The sequence below is a fragment of the Branchiostoma lanceolatum genome, chromosome 1 (genome assembly GCF_035083965.1).
Source record: "Branchiostoma lanceolatum isolate klBraLanc5 chromosome 1, klBraLanc5.hap2, whole genome shotgun sequence".
Taxonomy (NCBI): Eukaryota; Metazoa; Chordata; class Leptocardii; order Amphioxiformes; family Branchiostomatidae; genus Branchiostoma; species Branchiostoma lanceolatum.
This window is the reverse complement of record NC_089722.1, coordinates 28,904,705-28,928,287: the sequence shown is the minus strand read 5'-3', so window position 1 is coordinate 28,928,287 and position 23,583 is coordinate 28,904,705. Positions and strand designations below refer to the sequence as shown.

Sequence of the window (23,583 nt, the reverse complement as noted above, 5' to 3'; positions counted from 1 at the left end):
CATCCGCTAACAATAGCAAAGAAAAGGTTGGAAAACATACCTGGTCTTCTTGGAACATCACCACATTCTGACTAGAGTTTGGGGTGGAAAAGGCCACCACTGGGGTCATCGACCTCATGTGCCACAGGGACAGGGATGGCCCACCTCCACACACCTATAACACAAGGACAAATTCAAAACTCAAGATGCAAAATTTAAGCAATTTGCTCTAAAATATGAGCAAACGTTGGTGGAGGAAGATTTCAATATGAAGATGCATGAAGAAAAATGCACAGCAAATAAAGTCTGCTTGTTTGAATTGCTATCATGTACATTGTACAGTCATGTACATTGATACTGGCTGGAAAATTACGACCATGTTGAAAACATGCTAATAAGCATCCAAAGAACCAGGATGTTTGACCTATAAAAGACCCAGATGACCTCAATGAGTGGTTGGAACTAGGACCCTGCCCTCATATAGCAGATGGTGACCTCAGGAACAGAGTTGGTGGCCTCCAAAGTGTGGCCAATGACCTGATTTTGTGGAATATGACATCACCACTGGACAGCAAGGAATGATGGGACGGAAGGTTTGATATGGGAATCTGGTGCAATGGACAACAGAGCCCGCACCAATTAACCTTCTCCCTGCTGCCTAACTCTGTAACCAATAGGGAATTAGGTGCCAAATGGCTATTTCAGAGAGCTAAAGGTTAAATGTAAAACATAATCCAATATTCTAGTGGAATACAATGGATAAAACACCACCGTTATAGATTGAGATGGACCTGTTTGATCTTTTAGAAATTGCCACTCGAGTCTGCCACTTTTAATCTGTATTTGGTTATTTAACGTAACATTTAAGTATTGATTTCTTTGATGTAACATTACAGTATCTTTTTTTTTTTCAATATATAAACATGACACTACTGGTCTGTTCAATAAAACATGAAAGTAGCGATTTCTTTGTTGTAACAAGGCGGTATAGTGGTTTCTTCATTATGACAAGAAAGTAGTAGTTTCTTTGATATTACATGACAGAGTAGTGGTTTCTTTGATCTAACATGATGGTAGTCAAGGTTTCTTTGATGTCACATTACAGTATTACTGGTAGCTTCTTTTTTCTTGGTGGGTTATCTGAGAGATCTAAGTGCCACCATGTCTGTATGTAATGTACAAAAGAGCACACTACACTTTGTCTTTACAATGATCAATGACAGGTCTCTACCACAAGCACTGTTAATGTTAATCCTTTGAAAATACAGGTTTATAATGTGATACTTGACAACAGTCGAAGTGTTTGTTCACTCTAACCCCAATTCTACTGAAGCACCCTTGTATAATTCCCTCTTTCTGACATAAAGGTATAAATGGCATACTTGGAATGCTTTAGACTGTTTATAAGTGTCAGACACTTTGTACAGGCTAATTCATTTTCTGAATGAATGATAGCTGAGACAAAAAAATAGGGCAAACTGAAAAGGCTTACCCAAACAAACATGTATCGTATGACATCAGAGAGCAAATAGAGGCTTTCTGGACCAAAGCTTTACACAAGCCACTTAATAGATTAAACTGCAACACTTTGAATATTGATTGCATCAAGGCCTGACTTAACTGGAGCACATGCTGGGGGGAGTGGCTTGGGGCTGGTTAGAACCAAGACTAATGTTTCTCATCTACACACTAAGCCTCAGCAATCTGAGAATTAGTCATAGAATGGAGCTCTTTTCAGCATCCTTTTTTTTTTGCTGCATATATATCATCACAACAATTTGCTATACTGATATCTCCTGGGAAAGACCAACAGGTTTTTCCTCTTCTGCGATAAGGGATGAAGAAAGCAGCATCTGTTTTTACTGTTAACCTACATCAATTATGCTTCTGTAATTACTTGGAAGCAATCATTGACAATCTGGTTATCTTATTTCTTATCTTCACCTATGACTTGTGCCCATCCAGGGCATAAGATGCGCATCCTGTAACATTGTACAGAGGGCATCCCATCTATATTTGTGAAGGTGTTAATAATCTCCTTATTTGGGTCAGGCTTCCCATGCCCACTTTTGTTGTTTATCATCTGTCCTGGTTACCTTCCCATGTGGCCTAGCAACCTGATTACAGGCTAATCATCATGTGATAGGCTTATGGAACATTGAGAAAATATTGGAAGGTCAGCGACCCCAAATCAGGCCACATCCTCCAAAGAACCAGGATGTTTGACCTATAAAAGACCCAGATGACCTGAATGGGTGGGTGGAACTAGGACCCTGCCCTCATATAACAGATGGTGACCTCAGGAACAGAGTTGGTGGCCTCGAAAGTGTGGTCAATGACCTGATTTTGTGGAATATGACATCATACCACACTCCTGGTGACCCCATCTCTTCTGACAGCAAGGCGTGATGGGAAGGAATTGGAATCACTGGCGGAAAGCAGGATGAATCTAAGCGTAACATATGATGAGTGTGATTTTGCTTCTTGTTTTGATGTGACAAGAATAAAACTAATATCAAGGTCCAGAACACTGAAATATATTGTTTCTCCATTGTTTCAGTTTCAAAGATAGTCAAACATTCATTACTTCCTAAAAGGGAAAGTAAATTTTTTTGCCTAGCAGTCGAGTCAAGATGAACAACATTGGTAAAGTGGGATTCTCCGAAGGGCAAGTGTCAAGGTCATCTTCAATTCTACACAATTCAGATGCAGGAGTATTCCAATATCTCTTATTGGTGGCAAAGTCACAATATCATAGTTACGTATTTAGACTTCAGAGGGAAAAATCAGGCAGTATCTTTGCACAATCTGGCCTCTTTAATCTGGCCTTTTCCCTTCGGTGTACTGACACTTACATCCTGCAATTAGTGACAGAGATTACTGGTCAGAGAGAATCAATTGTTGACCTAGCCTGTATCCACTGACCAAAGGGGTAATTGTTGACCAAGCGGCAACCATTGACCTAAATTCTTAAGAGGCGTTCGGCACAGACCTGTAACCAATGGAGAGCCATTTACGTCTTTTCGCCACAAATAGGGTAGATAGAGAAAAATGGCCCTAATCATTAGATCTGGGTTGATGAAGGCAAGACAGAATTGGTTCAAAGTGTCAAAAGGGAAAATCTACAATGAGGACATAACGTCGCTAGACAACCAAGGTTATGGCAAGGACGTAAATCGCAGAAGGTAAACTTTATACATCCTTGACCCATGCCAGAGTATACTAAATTTACCCACGAGGAACCCAGATTTGTGGACAGTATACAGTACAAGTCAAGAGTGCTCAATGAAAGAGGCACAACAACTTCCTCAGGAGTGATTCCTTCTAAAAGATGGCACTATTGGAAAATGAAGTCACAGGTAATGATAGTGTGTGGATTGTGACATTTTGGTAATAAATGAATGCATGTCTTTGGATACAAAATGAATGCGTATACAATTCACATTGCACAAAGTCGTTCCTTTTTGCCGGACACACCGTCATGCTCCATGTCATTGTGAAAAAAATAATAACTTGAGTGTACCATATGTTGGTTCCAATCTTAGCATTGTTGTGAAAAAATAATAACATGTAAATGGTACCCAAACCATCAGCCTATAATCAAAGTGTACCATATGTTGGTTCCACCCTAAGCACATTTAGGGGAAGCCATTTATAAAGAACACCTGATTGGATTTGCCACCCAGTTTGGCCATGATTGATATATGTGGGTCATTTGAAACAACACCAGGGCATGTAAATGAGGCATCAGCTGGCAGATATTTTGGGAAAATTTGATTGATGTGTGACCTCAAACGTGTTGACCTAATTCCCATCATCAGCTATGCTCCATTTCATTTTGTTCAAGCGTTTTCTTCCTGATGAAATCCTAGAGTACCCGGTTCGTGAATAAATCAATTTATGACCCAATTGTTCCATGTCAAGTCAGATTATTAGGCCTATACATTCTCTTCTCACAGAGATTTACTGATATTTTCTTGGCCTTTTCTTCGAAAGCTGGCTGCAAATGATGTTACACCCAATTGCCTCGACTGACCAGAACTTTGCATTATCTTGTTTATCTGGACTGTTCCACTTAGCGGATGGCCTGGGGGAGAAAACCAATACTCTGGTAATAAAGACAGTTTTTCCCCCAAATTCTCCCTCAATCACAAAGCAAGTCATCTTTACATCACTGTCCAAGCCTACCATTTAATTCTTCCTTTTATGTAAGTAAAAACACTTAGCATTTGTACAATCTTTATGGTACAATCTCTGTCTAATCTTTAGAGTGGACATACTAAAGAATTTGTTGAATTAAAGAAAAGGCTGGTATGCCTGAAGCAAGAAACACCAGTACGAAGCAAAGACCATTATGAAGTAAACACCCGTACGAAGTAAACTCCAGTATGAGTGTACATGTTGTATATGAGTTTTATAAACAAAAATGTTACTATTGTATTTGTTTCTGGACATTTTATACTTTATCAATAAGAGGTGATTTAGTTAGACTAAAGCACAGTAAAGCTGTTTGATTTCTCTCAGCAAAAAAGCACTTCTGCTAAGTAATAACTCAGCCTTAATCTTTAGAGTGATTTCACAGGTTTTCTCCTCTGAAAAGCCAGGCTTGACACTATTCCAAGCATCACTCCAACAGCTTAGAAGACATACTATCATAATGACACTTTTACGTTTTATCTTCTAATGAAGCGACATCTGTCCACACAGGACTAGCAACATTAAACAGAACCTCAAAGAGGGGGAATAGCAAATATGCTGAACAGATACTGTGTTGGCATAGTTAAAGCAGTTATATGTCAGTAAGTTGTTTTGTTGAAGTAACAAATATGTGTTCTCACATTGGAATTTGGACCCATTTTCTGTTAACCCTTTTATACAGGCTTTTCTTCATTGTCATTTTCCGTGTACGTCTCTTAAACACGCCAACATCTGCTGCTTTAATCCAATTACCTACAAATATGGGCGTCGGGGAATTGAAATATTTTCAGATTATAGTTATCATGACGTCAAATAAAAGCCTCTTTCAGCCTTAAGCTGCCAGAGTTTCGCCCAGTACATGCTCTTAAGGCTTCCATTTGACCCCTGACCTCTGACCCGTAACCCGCAAAACTGCCCGGCGCTACTCACTTCCAGGTTTCGTTCACTACATGTGCTGTTTTCTTTTGGGGAACACTCTATCCCAGATAAAACCGAGCACAGCATACAGGCATGTTTTTGTATCACAGATATTTCTTGGAGTGGCAGCTTATAGAGTAACTGCTGTTCCTGACTTGTGTGTTCTGCCACCGTACAACTATAAAGACTTTTTGTATCCCTCAATACTATCTGTAGTGTTCTCTCATTGAGTATTAAATTTGTTCCTGCTGTCCTTTTCCGATGCTTTATGTCGATTCTGTGATCTCCAAGTGAAAATCACCTTGAACATAAAACCTCCACAGGAGTATCAGTGTATGGGGGCCCCATACCACCTGTATGAATGTAATGAATGTAATGCATTATAGTATCTATACTCCATGGCATGATAATGGCACACCCTGTTTTCGCTATGTTACCAGCATGGTGTCTCCAGCCCTAGATAGCTGTTAAGTGCGTTCAGACGTGTCTACAGATTGGGTTGAGTCCAACTGGGCAGTTTCAAGGTTACTTCTCAGCATGAGGGATGATATCTTGTCTGCAACTGTCTCTTGCCTGTGTTTTTAAATTTCTTTTTCCTCTGCCTACATGAATATGTACATGGACGTCCTATGTGACATTTTCTCACTGCTATCAATGTATCATAAGTAGCAAACAGAAGACAGTACATACCGGTAATCAGAAAAATAGCTATTACATGTACTGGAGGCAGCCCTGACCAATATTCAATTCTAACTAGTGGCACACAAAAGCAGTTATTCTGGGCTGGCATGGAGTTTTTATAATGCTCCCTTCTTGACCAGATTGATAAAAGGACAAGTGTACATTTTGTACTTCTTACCAGCCAGTCATCACCACTGTCCACAGCTACACACCCGATCCACCTGCCCTGCTCCGGTCTGGCACACACCTGCAACAGGTTTCACATTTTTAAGTTCACCACATTTGATTTTGTTTAATTGACTTTGTCTAACAATTGTATATACGTTTTTGTTCTTTTTTTTTTTCAATTTCATTGTATGTAATGTAAGCAGACTCCAGGAAGACTAGACTTAGTGTAAAACTTGAAAAATTAAACACTAAATAAATGGAGATATGAATGAAAGAAACAAACAAAAGGTAAGCAGTTGAACTTCAGACTTAGACTGAGGTATCACAAACAGCTACATGTATAAATGTACATACATTGTATGTGTAGTGTACATATATTCCTTATAGACACAAGTCTATTTCTGTGTTTGTACAATAAACAACGAGTAACAGAAGCATCATCTTAGAGTTTGAAGTTAGCATCAAAACTTGTACAACATGTAACTATATCACTGTTGATCTAAGAGCAGAGTGTTGGTATTCCACATGTTTGTTACGAGTTACAACTACAGTAAATTTTACAAAGATTTGTTTAATATATGTACTCACGTCATGTTTGTAAGGCTCCAAAACATGGACTGCTTCTCTGGAATCTCGCAAATCTGGATAAAAGTTTAGGTAAAAGTGATGATATTCAATTGGCAAAACAGGTAAGACTGTTGATCATATAACATAGTAACCATGTGTTGTGCAATATTTCTTTACCTGGTTTCACAAAATCTGATTAAAGCATTAAGCAAAAATTAAACAGTATGGACAAAAGTCTTACCCCATATTCTAACGGCCCCATCTTCCCCAGCAGACACCACTTGCTGGTCATTGCCCCTCAAGGTAAGAGCATGGATGTAGTCTGTATGGCCTTTAAGTGTGTTCTGTGGAAATAAATTGCCACATATTCAAAATTGTCACACATAAAAATGCCCTCATCCTGTAAGCTGACAAACAGTTAATGTAAAATATCAAAATCACTGTATTACTATCCAGTCACAAGTTATCAATGAACACGAATAAAATGATATATTTAAAAACAGAGCAAGGAGGTTTTAACTTCATTAAGGCCACACCAATTTAATTTGTTGCTTCTCAGATTTTTTCAGGAAAAATTGGAGCAACAGGGCGAAAAAAATAAAAATAAAATTGTTTGCAAATAGTCTGGGGTGAAGATAAGGGTTTACATAACATAAAGAATGAGAGGATTATTCAAGTTTCAGCTTTGTATGGCTCGTTTTATGCAAATGCACCCCTTTCTTTGAGCTAGTACTATAATATTATTTCAGTAACAAAATTACCTTTTGCTATGTAATATATGGATTGATATTGAGAAATAGTTTTAATGAATGAAAATGATAACTTATGATAAAATGTGACCACACTTTTTAGGTATGTGCAGGCCTTTATAATCTATTTCGTTGGCTGTTGAGTTTTACAACTGAACAAATAGTAAAATCGTGAGTAAAAAATTGTAAATGGGAATAGCGACCCAAAATGGGAAAAACAGGACAGGCTATTTCGAGAAGCAAAAAAAAAAATGGTGTGGCCTAAACAAAGCAACCAAAAAAACAGAATCTCACTGTGCATGTTCCTGACTGCATGTCCCACAGATATACATTGTTGTCTCCACATCCTGAACACAGCATCCCATCCTGAAAATACATTGATGAACACAAACTTAATTCCTGAAATTAATAAGTGACTATGTATCTTAGAGAAAGAGTAAAGTGGAAATTTTGATGTAATGTTCCAACATTTGTTTTGTTCCAACATTTGTACTGACTCATTTCAAAGGATCCCTGACAAATGATATTTAATACTTATCATTCCTTTATACATGTATTATTCTTAGCAAATTCTTTTGGGACAATAAAACAGACAGGCTAACTTGCAACTCATCAAAGCTCTCTGTCAGTCCTAAGGTAAAGACAGTGTTTGGTAACACCTAGCAGATGAAGCTGGTATTGCAAAGCTTAGTAATCATTTCATTAGTACCTTATTTGATTTATCTGCTCCTTGTGATGACATGCGCTGGTTACGTATGTGAGGCAAGAGGATATTTGTGAAGGAAAAAAACTCAGGAATAACACTGCTAACATACCTTTGTTATCACTACGCTGTTCGTTTCAGGATTATCAAAACTGTGGCTGTAAAATGAAGCAATAAGTTTCTACATGTTCAAGTACTGGAATCACTGATAGTCATGTATTCATAATAGATATTAATCCGTCACATCAAATAATCTTCTTGAATTTTGATTTCATAATCATACAGCAAAAAAGCAAGCATGTATCGGTCAATACATTTTTCAAGATACACAGAGACATGATCATCAATAGAAACTTACTTGAAAGGAGGTGACAGAGACCACTGCACTTTAGGGCTCTGCATAAAACACACAGATAAGTTTCATTCATATCAAGAAAATACACATAATTGGGAATGTACATTGTACATGTACTTTGCAACAGCTAAAGGTTAACATTCAGAAAAGGAGAAACCACAATAACTATTTTCAACAGATGCAGTAATACATCAGTCTGCTAGGTGGTGCAATATTACCATGACTAACAGTGGGAACATTTCTACCAGCAATAGTGTTATGGGTAGTCCCTCTTAAAAACTGAAATGCTATTCATTTGGACTCAATCGTCACAATATAACAAAACCCGAAGGTCACTTCAAGGTGTGTCGCAAAGGTCACTCCGAGGTTACAGGTTACATAATATATATACAATGTACATACATGTAGTAACTGTAGCTCAACTGAGGACTAACTGACCCAAAAGGAGAAGGATGGGTTACAAAGGCTGCTTGAGAAATTCCCTACCCCATTTAAAACAAAAATCACAAATATCACCTTTTTCAAGATGTCAGCCCAGCTCCACGCTTTAATATCACCTGTGCCAGCACTGAAAGGCATGGGAAATAGCAGACTAATTAAATGTTGAAAGGAAAATGTGGTAGTAATCGTCATCAGACTGTGGGGATCTGTAGCTATTTCCCTATGTGAAGATTCCATTGTTTTAATCAATGAAGAAACAGACAGCTACAAGTTTGCAATATTGAAAACTTGTACAACAAACTTTCCCCAGAGAGGCCATCCCGCGTTTCCCATATGGCTTGGAAAATTAATTTAACTGTCCTGATCCATAAAATGAGGAGTCTACCCAGGGAGCACAAGGGTCCAGGGGTGTGTGGATAAAATCAATAAGTGACACTGTACAAGTAACGACCACATGCACAGCAATACTTTACCCCACCTTGAACAGACAGTCTGCATCAGATGAATATGGCAGATGGCGTCCATGCATATGGACATTACAATCCCTTTTATTGCTTCCAGAAAATACACGACACTCTAATTATAAGAAGACCACTTATGATAAAAAACACAAGAAGCCTTAGATCTTTGCTTGAAGTAATTAACAATCTGGAAGCAAATTGCTCTATAAACAACCAATCGTAAGCTTTCATGTGATGATGTGATGACATAAAAACGGTTGAATAAATTTCCTCTGCGTCCAAATGAGTGTCTATCCTCAAGGCACTTGGTGATGAAAGTACAATCAATGATTCTTTGTTACGGCTTCCCCGCTCAATGCTACGGCCACCGCCGGAGTCGTAACTTTGACTGCTGACATTGCATGAAGGGTAATCACTGGCGTGAATTACCAGGAGAAGGGGACGTATTGCCTGTCCTTGGTGAGATAGGGAACGCTGATATTGAAAAAGAAATTAAGACCGGGTTAAAGGTAGACGTTCAACCCAAGGTTGTAATGCGTACAGTTCCCAACGGGCACGTAGAAGAGAAGAGTGATAAGAGACCTTTTGCTTCCTGTCGCTGAGAGAATACCTTGGGCATGCAAATGAGATAATCTCTGTGCTGACTGTCAAATGGGGAGTTTGATTGAATCTGAAACTTATAATGTCTTGTGCATGTGAAAATAGTGAATCACTTTCTCAAGGTTGTAGAGGTGTGTACTAAAGACGGAATGCAGTTATTCAATGTCCAAGGCACACAAAAAACTCTTTCTTGCTGGTTTACAAGCATTAAAGTTCTCAAAAATTGAAACAAAAATGCAAAATTTTGCTGACTGCTATCCAGAAAAATGTGTTGGTGCCTTGGTGGTAAAGACAGCAATTTTAAACTGTATTTTCACCCCAATCTCTCATCTTCATATGCTACATAAAAGCCGCAATTGAAATTCTGGGATTTTATGTACAGACATACAAATGTAACTGTTACAGAACTGTAATGAAACAGTACAGCGTTCTTGTGCATCATAAACCATGTTATCCAAATCAAGATTTATCGATACATAAAGTTACAAAAGTATAATACAGAAGATGAAGTCATCCCATGAGGAGTATGGATCATACAAGACTTACTTATTAAGTCAAAATCTCATCTTCTTATCTATGATTGCCATTGAAACATGTTCTGGGGGTAGGAAAAAGCCTCTGGAAGACATGATCGATAAAATGATGGTCTTGCTAGCATGCTAAATGTGTAACTCCCAGACTGCCGAAAATCAATATTGGAGCAAGTTGATCTATAAGAGCGTCTTCAGGGCACTTGTGGGAACACTCAGTGTTAGACAGGGTAATTGTACTTGAAGGATTCCATTATTCCATTAGTGGAATGGTGAGCTTAGGTATAATGAACAGTTCATTTGTTAACCTGTTGCAAGACAATGCCCATGTACATGTACATCAGTTTCAGTATTTGAAGTTGACAGCATCAAATATTAGTACATTGTATACAGCATGACATGTTGGTAATAGGTGTATATAGAGAACACAACATCGTGTTGTATTCTTATACCACCCATGTCGTGAAAACACACATTTCGATGTGTAATGTCCCAGAAGTTGAAAAAATTTGGTGTCCTCAAATAAAAAAAATTGTAAGAACATCAGTTCCAATGTCTGAATCCAGTTTTTTTTTTTACTTTTTCTTTTTAGAGCGGTGCATGCGGCACATCCGAATCATGTTTGAATTATTCCACGGAAGCCTGTGGGATACAGTAAAATACACATCGGTCTGGAATAGCTGTATCAAATGTTATTATGGCCTACATGTAGCTATAGGTATGACATAAATGTGGCTAAAATAGTTGTAAAAGTTTAAACATGTACACATATTGAGTAAATCAGCATCTTATGATTTTTGCAACAAAAACACAAACTGACATTCAAATGCACATAATATCGTAATGATGGAATTACACTATAGAATAAAACATAGGAAGATAAAAGACTAATAGTAGACAGCTTTGTGACACCTCTTATATCATTCCTGACTATTAGAAGTGAAGGGATAAGGAAATAATTCATAATGTACATGTGAGTCCTACCTGATAAGAAAACGTTCCGTGGAAGAGAGTGTATACACTGGACCATTGTGAGCTGTGAGACAAAAATCAAGAATCGGTCATTTCTATAAACTAGTGTTACCGGTATATGCGCAATTCAGATGAGATTCTATATCAAACTTCTTAACCCTTGTCCTGCTGGACTTTTTTTACCATATAGTAGTCCCTGTGCTGGGCTTTTTTGACCCTATTTAAAGGAGGGGTACTGCTTTAACTTTGCTATTTTTTTAATACTTTGCCCACAAATAACTCTATAAAGTTATATATCAATACAAAGCTAAGAGTCTCTACTTTTCAGAAATATATTGCAAATGTTGCCTGCACCTACCTGTATTGATTGATAATGGCAATAAATCAATAAAAAACCCTTTTTTCAAAAACCTTTTGTATTGAAGTATCTGAACCATATAAAAAGTACCAATATCAAAGCTGCAGCATTCCTGACACATCCTGACAGCATCAGAGCTATATCTATGATGAATAAGTTCACCCAGGTATCTCAGCAGGTAGGTTTATGACCATACAATGTCCACGGTGCTGAACTGGCTTTTCTGTAGAAAACCTGAGCCATTTAGAATTAGTATACTTCTTTCTTTACCTCTATTACAATCACTTTCCTACACATCAGCTGAAAGCTTACAACAGGTATTATCTTTGGAATTCCAAACAAAGTAATATCTTTGAATACAAAGGTAATAAAGATACAAAAGGCAATAAAAAGTACATTATTCCACAAAGTTTCCATATACTGCTGCATAGCACCAACACAGAGGTCTCTACCAAGACTACAATGTTGCTGACCAGTCCTGGCAACATCAGAATGATACATGTGAAGAAGTAAAATACACAGGTATTGTAACAGGTGAGTACATGTATATGGTTGTAGACTGCCTTTGGTGCTGAACTCACTTTTGAGCAAAATCTACACTCTCATACAGAACAGTACACTTCATGCTGTAGCCATAGAACAATTGACATTCTAGCTTTCTATGCACGAGTCGAAAGCTTATAGTCTAAACTTTCTTGTCATATCAACATACAGTTGTTACAATCTATACTGAAGGCTATATTACAATAAAGACATAAAAAGCAATAAAAAGTACATTATTCCACTATGCTTTCATATGCCTTTGTATAGCATCAACACACAGGTTTCTACGAAGACTACAAAGTTTCTGACCAGTTTTGACAACATCAGAATAATACATCGTATTATATGTAAAGAAATACGAATTGCAGATATTACAACAGGTGAGTATATGGCTATCAAAGTCTGAGACTGGTCAGCCCCACAATAGAAATCATGCACAACTTCCCCGCCAGCGACCACGTCCACTACCTCCCCGGGCACGTCCACGCCGTCCTCGGTAAGTGCCCCGAGCTCTTCCACGGCTAAAAGTAGCGTCAGCGCCGCTTTCAAGTTCATCAGCAACGTGTAAGGGTCCCTCTCCGCTTGCCCCGACATGTCTTCGAGGCCGATGTTGTGACTCCCCGTCTTCGCCAGAACTGTCACTGATTTCAGCGGAATTTTCACTTGATAAAGGATATTCCACCACTGAATCGTTCGTGAAAATGTCCTCTGGAACATCTTCGACCGTGTACCGATCCATTTTGGCGTTTAAACACCGATATTGCCGCCAGAAACACGGAAAATATCTCTCCGAAAACATACCAGCAGACGACGCACCATGATGGCCGCCTCATTAACATATGGCCTCATTAACATACCACGCATGCGTCTTGGGACGAATTGCGCAACAATAATTTTGACCCTTGACCCCGACGATGTGGCAACACTATGTTACTTCCGGGTTTCGGGGGTTACGCCGGAGTGGGACGCGGTCGTGCCGGAAATACCCCCAGCGCCTATATATAGGCGGTCCGCAGGACCCGCACATTATGCGTAGCGCCTATATATAGGCGGTCTGCAGGAAAAGTCAGTTTAATGTTAACCTATGTACCAGATGAGATGAATCATGACTGATAGATGAATTATATTGTAGACGTATCATGTTATAACTTATATAACACTGGTACGCACCTTGGAAGGTAAAGACTGGTTTTCGGCTGTCTTCTTTTGCATCTGCACTCAGTGAGGCTGCAAGACTGAAGATTCAACATGAGTTTATAAATTAAATACAGAATATATAACAGTGACATCCCAATCAAGGATCTAATCCCAGAAACACAAAATCTATAAATTAAAGTATAATTAATGGAAAATTGAAGTGACAGCTATAACAAAATCTCTGATTTAGTTTTGACATTCAAACATTGACATTCAACTTGCTCAGCAGTGACATCAAATTTGACCATTTGACTCCAATTCCAAAGTTTCTCCAATGGCACATGCCTGATAAACATTAACTCACATTTGTACCTAGTATTGTTCGGTTTATTTCTGAAATGTATTGAAATCCTTTTCTTTTTGCTATAGGGATTGATTTCTTTCAGATACATGTATTACACGTGTGCAGTTTTTAAATTACTTTAACGGTGTGTTGCCTGTGCATTGTCAAGAAATGCCTGTGGCTGCAATGGTCTTTCTTGAAGTTCAATAAACCATTCATTTATTCTTTCTTTTAGATTGCCCAAATCTTTGATGTGATAAACAAGTTATGGAATCTGCGTGGCCAGAGGATGACTGACAGCACAATGTACCAGTGTGTAGTCAGGCCTGAGGTTGGCATGAAAGTGGCAGCGCCTGACCTGCTCTAGGCAGTTACCCTTCCTTTACAAGACCTTACACTTCATTCATCTTCCCTTTCTGCACCATCTAGGGCACCCAATAACGTCTGTCTGCTTCATTTTTCATTTCCTTTTCAGACCAGGGCGTTAATTTCCCTTTTCCTAATTTTCCGCCAAGATCTCAAGAGCTCACATGCTCATATGTAACCTTCCTTCCATGAGGATTTACACTTTGACAGCTTGAAATAAAGGTTGGGGGATTGATACATGTAATAACAACAATGTAAATTATTAACAAATTTGTCTCGATTAGGCCTTTCAAATTCATTGCCTTGGTTGTCGGACATTTTAAGTAGAAAGCTAGCAAGAAGACAAATCTGAATCTGACTTTATTCATTCCCTGATTTGTGTGTGCTAAGGCACAGACTTTCCTACAAGACTCTGGATAGTCTGGGAAAGGATATGCCACAGGATTAAGATGGAAAAAAGTGAAAGAGATCCTGCTCCAGTTTAGCTCATCAAAGAGCTACTAAATTGGTCACCACACTGGTCACAACAGAGAAGACAAGTGCTATGCAAAGTATTTACAGGTTCATTGTACCCAGTGAAACTCAGCTCTTTTCAAAAAGCAAAATGAATGGTGAACTATCGTGAATGTCATCAATGAGGGACAACAGCAGGGATTCAAACTCCCTGCCTATTGGTCCAAAGGTATGGCTGCTAACCACTGGACTACCAATGCTGAAAGAATATTTGAGTCCTACCTGAAAAGTGTAATCCTCCCAAAGTTATCACACACTGCCACAAAGCGTCCACAGGGAGAGAAGGACTGGGAGAAAACGGTGGTGTAGAGCTGTCTGCGCTGCTTCAGCATCTCCGTCTGAAAAATAATACAAAACAATCATCAAAACTTAATCACAATGTTATCATTAATTTAATATGAATATGCCTCCAGTTGAAGCCTGAAATCTTGGTATGGGTAGACTAACCTGTTTGTTTTCTGAATTGTTAACTGTACATCCACCAAAAACTATCAAGACTAGACAAGAGTCAACAACAGTAGGTTACCACTGGATATCACTTGGGCATCAGCAAAAAAACTTCTGCAAAACATGCATGTTTCTGGTAATAGCATATCCAAGTGGTAACCTAATGTTGTTCAACTTGTTGACTCTTGTCTAGTGCTAATGATATTGCAAATGATATTGTCCAAGCATTAACTTAGTAGGCTCTTGACAGTTCTCGGTGGATGTACATTGAACACAATTCAGAAAAAAAGAACATTGTATCTCTCATCAAATTTCAAAATCTGGTTTTAACTATCTAATTTGCAATTGTATTAGTGTGTAACATGAACAGAAACATTTCAGACAATCTAAATCAGATCAGAGCAAGTTGCAAATGAGCTTTGACTCCACAGTAGAAAATATTATGACAAATGACATCTTTAAAGATGACTTACTGATAGATATATCCCTTTAGAATGGCACACTCAGCTATATATGTATACAATCATTACATTTCATAACTAGAGTTCCACGACCTCATACCTTCGCCAAATGATTTTAACCTTTATGACTGACGTATTAGGAGTGTCTCTTATTAATTATAAATCATACTAGTTGATCGTCTTCACCCAAATAACAGACGTTGTCCAAAGTATAAGCTTAACAAAGAAGGTTATGCTAACATCATCAATTATGCAAATGAGGTCTGTATCAGCACAATTTGATTCAACTATGTACACCTTCACATAACTTCTAGATGCCATGAAATTGCCATCACTTACCTGTATGGAATTAACGTAGTTACTCATTAATTATGCAAATAAGGCCTACAATTGCATATTTTCTATCTATCGACATCCCTTTCTTCCTCAGTTACAAATGTCACATATTTGAATAGTCATATCATGGTACACAGCAGGTTTTTTAAATTGTGTCATTAATTATGCAAATTAGAATCTGATTTGCATAATTATCGTCCAATCATACAAAGTATCACGTCAGCTATCTACATACCAAAAGTCATGACCATCCATCAAGCCCATCTTGAGTTATAGTATTTTCTCATCAATTATGCAAATGAGGTCCTCATTTGCATAGTTGATATCTTTTAATACTTCTCTCTTCCTCAGATACATATGTCACATGTTTGAGAGTCCTACCATGGAATTTGGCGGCTGTGTAAACTTTCCTCATTAATTATGCAAATTAGATAATGATTTGCAAAATAAGTATCTAATCATGTACATCATCACTCAAGCTATCTACCTTCCAAAATTCATGACCATCCATCAAGCCCTTCTTGAGTTATTCCCTTTCAAAGTCTGAACCAAAACCTGCTCCTGCAGTTCCAAAAAAGCCGCTAGGGGGCCAAAACCTATACCACTTACTCTCTGTCCAAAGAGCTATCTACCACTCAAAAATCAGTTCCATAGCTTGTCCAGAACACGATATAACAAAACAGGAAGTTCCGCTGCAGTACCGTAACAAGCCGCTAGGGGACCCAAAATCTAATCATTTCCTAGTCTCATCAAGACCTACCCACCTACCAAATATCAAGACAATCCATCCAAGCCTTCTCGAGTTATTCTGCTTCTTTACATACACACACACACACACACACAAACGCTACCCTCTGCATAACCTTCTCGGCGAAGGTAATTAAGTTTCCCAACAAAAAGCAAAAACAATGCCACAAACATAGTAAACACTGTGTTTCTGAAAAGCACTACCAAAAAGGTATTGCTTCAAGTTCAAGTTAACTTTGTATTGATTGGGCGTGTATCAAAAGTATTTCCCCATCAACTTGAAATTGGATCCTATTCCTGTGAACTGTTGTTCTGATTGGACCTTGATAGAATACATGGACGTAATCTGCAGAGATACTCTTCTGGGTAGAAGGATTGATGAAATTGCAGAGTGGGAAATTTAAAGCATGGAAAAATTTCTTCTAGAAGATTGAAATCTTGAGTGAAAAATTGTACATGGCAATGGCCTTGTGTTACCTGGAGTCCCAGCAGTAGTGAGGGTTCATTTCTGAAGCAGAATTGCCCCATAAAAGCCTTCAATTCAAACGTGTGGGTGAAATGTCACATGTAAAAAGACTACAAAAACTTTGAAAGTTCAACACATGCATTGTACATGGCTGCACTGTGGCAACCATGTTGTAGTATATAAGGTGAAAGAAGCGGTCCCCCGAAAGTGCGAAATGGAACGAAATGGAACGAAATGGAACGAAATGGAACGAAATGGAACGAACTAAAACATATGTAACATTATGAAATGAAATACCAGTAGATAGCGAAATATAAGGAACGTTGTAACATTCACAGTAGACGGGAACAGGAAGTAAATACATAATATAACGTGTTTTATTTCTTGAATCTGTTTGATAATAGTTAATACAACGTTTTTGCCGCGTTTGTGTGGCTACATTCTTCCCTGAAAATGGGAGCGCCGCGTGGAATGAGCTCGGCCGCTCTTCCTTGATTTTACCAACTATCTGCAAATGACCTGCTGCAAATAGCAGGGACAACCAGCAAACGGAACTGAGTATCGAAGTAAGGACTAGATTATACAGAAGTTGGTGGTAACATTGCATCTCATAATTCACCAAGAGGGCATGAGGCAAGCGTAATTTCATTATTTATACAGCGTGTTTGCGTGTTGTGTGATCTGTGAAATACATGTCCTGCTCGTTCACACCCTCCCTTTGTTTTGTCGTGAACAAGGAAGCAGAAATGTCTTCAGAGGTAGTTCTCAGTCCATGTCCGTGATTGAATGGAGTGTGAAATGTCACATTGGTGGCGCAGCGCAGAGCCGCATTTGCATATCATTAAAGGAAGGGTCCATTCTCCGACAGCCGACCAGCCGAACAATTGGTTGTATAAAAATCGTTGTTGCGGAGATATGCAGCTACGTATTAGTTATGGACTAAAACCGTTTGTAAATAAAACTTGGAAGTCGGAGTTTGATTCAACCTGTCGGTAGCACGCCGGCCCACGTGCACAGTTCCGATGCGCTGGCAACATTGGCGGTTCATTTGCATGCGGGGCTCCATTTGCAACACGCAAACACGCTGTATGAATAATGAAATTACGCTTGTCTCATTCTCTCTTGGTGAATTATGAGATGCAATGTTACCACCAACTTCTGTATAATCTAGTCCTTACTTCGATACTCAGTTCCGTTTGCTTGTTTTCCCTGCTATTTTCAGCTGTTCATTTGCAGATCGTTGGTAAACACAAAGGAAGAGCGGTGGATCTCTTTGCACGCGGCGCTCCCATTTTCAGGGAAGAATGTAGCCACACAAACGCGGCAAAAACGTTGTATTTACTATTATCAAACAGATTCAAGAAATAAAACACGTTATATCATGTATTTACTTCCTGTTCCCGTCTACTGTGAATGTTACAACGTTCCTTATATTTCGCTATCTCCTGGTATTTCATTTCATAATGTTACATACGTTTTAGTTCGTTCCATTTCGTTCCATTTCGTTCCATTTCGCACTTTCGGGGGACCCGAAAGAAGATACCATAGTCCGAGCAGCTACATGTACATATGAGTTTTAAATATGATCAGAAATACTGATCTTTCACCTACATCATACATGTATGCTTTGTCTATACATGTATAAATGCACAGTTTTTGTTGAAGTTACATCCTTCCTTTTCTTTATATGAACACTTTAACATTAATTATATTTTTAAAAATTCTAACCGGTGAAAAGTATCATGTACTATGAAAAGCATGTGTACAAATGTGTTCCAGTCTAGTGAAGTTGGAACACATTTGGTGAGAAAACATATCTAGGTTTCTTGGCTTATTGGCAAATGTTTTGATGGTGCCACAGCAGTCAAATCTTGCCTATCTCATTTCCACTGCAGTACAAATGGGGGAATCACATTTCCTTGCCAATCTCAGATCTTCATCAATGTTTGATAACTCCATTTTTAGTTATGGCTTTTGGCCCTGCACCAAATGATGTGTGTACTTCAAATTGAGGCAGTAGACAAATCAGTTCAGACAGCAGGGCTTTTCAGAACATTAACATTCACTGTATGTTGTAGATGGAGAAAAGAGAAACTGATGTAAGTTGTGGCTGCCTGATCCAGAGATAGAACTTTCACACTGATACAAATACAGATAACAGTATAACAAATCTCCTGTTGCCAAGTCAACTTAGCCTGTTGCTAATGTGATAATAAGACTACGTATCATCCCGCTTGACAGCCTTTCTTCAGGCACAGCATTTGTCAGCTCCTCTATGTCACTGAGTCTCAATTTGTTCTTGGTGAGCACAACACTGAATTCTTATAAGTTTATCTATCTCTTCTGAATTGAATATTTTACACTGACCATGATGTGCAAACGTACTTCTGTGTGTCAGTTATGAAAACCCTTATGATAATTATTGCTTCAATTTGCATCTGGGATGTGCGAATTGTACTTTGAAATGACAGTGCACAGAGGTTCAAAGTTCTACGATACAAAAACACTTTTGACCTGTCGTTCTCCACAAGTTCCTCCTCCCTCTATCTCTCTACAAAAATGTATCAACTGCTCATCCCCATCCTCCATAGGCAAGAGGAAGATTCATGTTTTGTGGATGGGCTACAGTTTTACAGACTGTGAATTATTGAAAGGTTCCCAGTGGTGGGAAATCAGCCACAGGCTGTAATCAACTTTGGGTACCAAGGAGAAGTACGGCACAAACAAAGACGGATAATGACTGCCGTCCTGACCCCTTTGGGTCTCCTTAGGGATTCAGGGAAATAGACGAGTTACCGAGGAGGTAACCTTTCGCAAGAATTTACTTTGCCATTTGGCTATAAAACATTTATAGTGCGTCTAAACTTTACAAGTTAATGGTGATTGTATATTTATGAAATGTCAAGTACTAACAACGCCTGTTCTGAAGGAATGGTTTTAGGTTATAAAACGTCTGATTGCCAACAAAACGGTCACTGGGGAATTTTCTAAACTCTGATAATTTTACACATTCATCAAATCAGATACATGTATGGATGATTGCGTCGTTGCCATTCTGTACAGTAGCTAGAAAAACATTGTTACCCGGTAATCCAGTTTATGATGTGGAAAATAAGCGAGCTTGTAATATCTCATATGAATGAATGAATCTTTCAGGAGTGTTATACATAGTGGTGCGGATCGAAACGCACGTTCCGGTTCCGGTCCGGACTCGAGTCCAGAGGTTTCGGTTCAGGTCCGGACTTGTAGGTCCGGTCCGGCACCAAACATTGCCGTCACATTATGTGACTGATGCTGTTACCATTGTTAATCCCCCTAAATTCTCTAAACTAGGGAAAGATTCACACAAAAACACGTCTGCAGTCAGAACAACGTGTATATTCAGAACAAAAGTACTAGTATGCTCTCTAATCAGCGTGGTGACCTACATGTCGGGTTGTTTCTGGTGGCGTCTCAAGAGCCTTGCAATATATTTTGACGCCCCCGGCACACCGGATCATTTTTCTCACATACTGCCGGCATTGTGTTTACCTGACCTGTACCCTGTGACACGCAATGTTCCCGGGCTGCAGGCAAAGGCCGCAAAACAAAGCTTCTTCTCTCTATCTCAGGTCAAACATGGCCGCCACTGGGCCCATTGGGGAAGTCCCCCAACGCATGACATGGCTAAGCCAATCACATCGCTAGGTTCCCTTGACGTCACCCAGATCTCGCGAGGAGTTGTGAGACTTCCTGATTTCGGCAATAGCGGCCATAGCGGCCATATCAGAAGCCAACAACAAATGTTTGCGGCTTTTCCATCGCAAACTTCGTGATTTATGGAAGGTTTTAGAGAGTTAAGGATCAAACAGAGGATGTACATATGTACATAAGTGCTAAGTCCAAAAACCGGTTCTCAGCGTTTCGGTTTTTTTGGACTCGGACCGAAACGTTTTACAAGTCCGGAACCGGTCCGGCCGGACCGATCCGCACCACTAGTTATACATGTACCTTCAAAATCAAATGTTACAGGCATTTTGCAATTAAAGTTGGCAATGTTCTCATTTACAATGATTTGCATGCATATGCAGTGACTTTTAAGGATATCAGAATTTGTGTTGCTCCAACATAATCTGTAATACATGTACATGTGTATATAGTTCTGCTTTTCAGACTGCTAGTAACAGCAACTAAAATTAGTGGTGATCAATCATGGTTACCTTGCTGCAAATGCTGTAAACATAATAAACGGTACGACATACCGTAAAATGTATATCCTATAAAAGTTCTACATTTAGAAAGCCACAAATAAACATGTCTGGATCAACTGGACAAAGGAGTGAGACCAGTGTAAATACACAAACCATTACCAACTTAACAGAGAGGCAGCTACAGAGAGGTCACGAAAGGTGTTCTGGACTTTGTCAAGCTTGGCAATCCTTAATGCCTTGGGTACCATTCTAGTTACCGTAAAAATTAAAATACATTGACGTTTGCTGTGGTTTTATTTCAAGGGTATGTTTGCAGTGGTTGGCATTCGCTGATGAATGCTATACTATACTACAGTAGACTTACAACGCAAGTCAGTATTCGCGGTGTTGTGATGTCGAGGTCAGGGGTCACCGCAAACACAAAACTACCGAGAACATAATTTCAATATTTACAGTAAGCTGACACTCCAGCATGATATCGATGTGGCTGATGAGATTGGTGACGTTACTAGTAATGTTACCTCTGGGGCAAAGGTACCCGGGTCACGGGTGCCTCACTGGGCGCCGAGTAATGAACGCGTGAACAAAATGACGTCGTCGCTGGACGTCCAGCACCAAAGAAAGTTCATCACTAGAAATCCAGGGACGAACGGCTTTATTCCAGTAATGAAGCCCCCTCGGTGCTGGAATTCCAGCACTGAATCTTGCCTCGGTGCTCGGTTTCCAGAAATGAACTCCGCTCATCACTCGGGTGCCAGACAAGTAGACTGGTTCAAAGGTCATTCATCACTGGTTACCCAGTACGGAGGTCACTCGTCGCTAGATAACCAGTAACCAAAGTCCCGCGGTCACGGGTTCCGCGCTGGATTAACCAGTGATGAGTGACTCTCTAGTGCTGGAAGCCGAGTGATGACATTATTTCGTTAGTGGCCTTCCAGTGATCACATCCTATTATCACTGGAATGTTCCAGTGCTAACTATTAGACAATATTTTGAGTGCATTTTGAGTCGATACTAGCCTCTACCGGCCAGGCCCTCTTACGGGCGTATGAATTGTAGAATTCGGCAGAAAAGGGAATAATTAGCCAGTAGAGTCAGTCCACAGTGAATATCACATTTCGCCCGTTTGAACGGAGCCTGCAAGTGAAACTGTGGCGTAGTTAACTTGGTTAAGAGACTAAGTCGATACCGTTACAGCGTACTACAGTAAGACAAAGCCGGGAACCTTTATATCGTATGATTTTTTAATGATTGATTTGTCAGTGTTACTTTTTTGTGTAACACGAACAATTATTTATTCAAGCATCTGGATATATTTTATTCACTAGTTTGACAGTTTGTAGTACATTTGTACCACATATGATGTCGCAGCTCCTAGCGTCTTCGAAAAGCCAGAACGTAAAATCTTATTTGCCACATAGTAATGTCATCGACCGTCACTTGAATTTGTATTTTGGCCTTTTTTCGTAAGCGTAACGTTACGTAAATTGACGCGTACGTTAGCGTAAACTGCAGATCGGATTAGCTGGCTCGGTTTACAATTACGGTGCAGAATCTATCGTCACCAGATCAGGTTTGCCACAACGGAATATTTGTCGTCAAAGGTTTTCCAGCTCCGCCGGTACTCTCATCTCTCGGTTTCCAGTGATAATTCAGGGATTTCCAGTAACGAAGTCGCCTCATTGCTGGACGCCCACAGATGACAAAACTTCATCACTGGAAGTCTAGCGATGAAGGCACCTTCGGTACTGGACACTGAGTGATTACTAGGGAACCCGTGACCCCGGTACTTTTGCACCTCTGGGTATTACCAAGGAGGTTATATATAACCTCCTTGGTATAATTTATAATTTACCAAGGAGGTTTTATAAACTGTGTCTTTGGAGAAGAAAAATTTGCCTACATGAGAGAACACATATTATACTAGTATCACATCAATGATTTAAACTGAATGGTGCACAAGATTCTTTGGAATAAATTTAGTAGCCTGAGTACGATTGCTTGGGTAGCGCAGCGGAGCTAGGGTAGCGGACGGAAGATATAAAGGCTGGCACTCAGGCTATAAATTTAGTTCTTGTGAGCTTGGTGGACCACGTTTTGGAGGTAAAGCACGAATAAAGTAATGCAATGAATTCGGCTAACACCCAGTAAAGGCATGCAAAGGCGATGAAAATAGTCAAGAGCTGTTGTGATTGCGATATCATAACAGGAAAATGAAAGAAATGGGAAAACTTTGCAGAATTTCCAAAAATTACCTCAAAATTGTCCGCCATATTGTGCCGCACTGCATCACGGGAAATTGAACTGACTGAGAGGTCATTGGAATATACCATTAGCAATAGGGATCTCTGAAAT

General features: G+C 39.3%; 1 protein-coding gene across 1 annotated transcript in view; it reads right to left on the bottom strand.

Moving 5' to 3' along the window:
- Positions 1-23,583, bottom strand: part of LOC136447203 (THO complex subunit 6 homolog) — a 26,221-nt gene extending 2,638 nt beyond the window's left edge. The window contains exons 1-12 of the mRNA XM_066445921.1: positions 23,484-23,583; positions 14,804-14,919; positions 13,393-13,457; positions 11,334-11,385; positions 8,834-8,885; positions 8,321-8,358; positions 8,075-8,120; positions 7,554-7,625; positions 6,752-6,854; positions 6,532-6,584; positions 5,954-6,022; positions 41-154 (exon numbers count right to left, since the gene is read on the bottom strand). Coding sequence (XP_066302018.1) covers positions 41-154; positions 5,954-6,022; positions 6,532-6,584; positions 6,752-6,854; positions 7,554-7,625; positions 8,075-8,120; positions 8,321-8,358; positions 8,834-8,885; positions 11,334-11,385; positions 13,393-13,457; positions 14,804-14,919; positions 23,484-23,561 — 858 coding nt within the window. The 5' untranslated portion in view covers positions 23,562-23,583. The remainder of the gene's footprint in view (positions 1-40; positions 155-5,953; positions 6,023-6,531; positions 6,585-6,751; positions 6,855-7,553; positions 7,626-8,074; positions 8,121-8,320; positions 8,359-8,833; positions 8,886-11,333; positions 11,386-13,392; positions 13,458-14,803; positions 14,920-23,483) is intronic.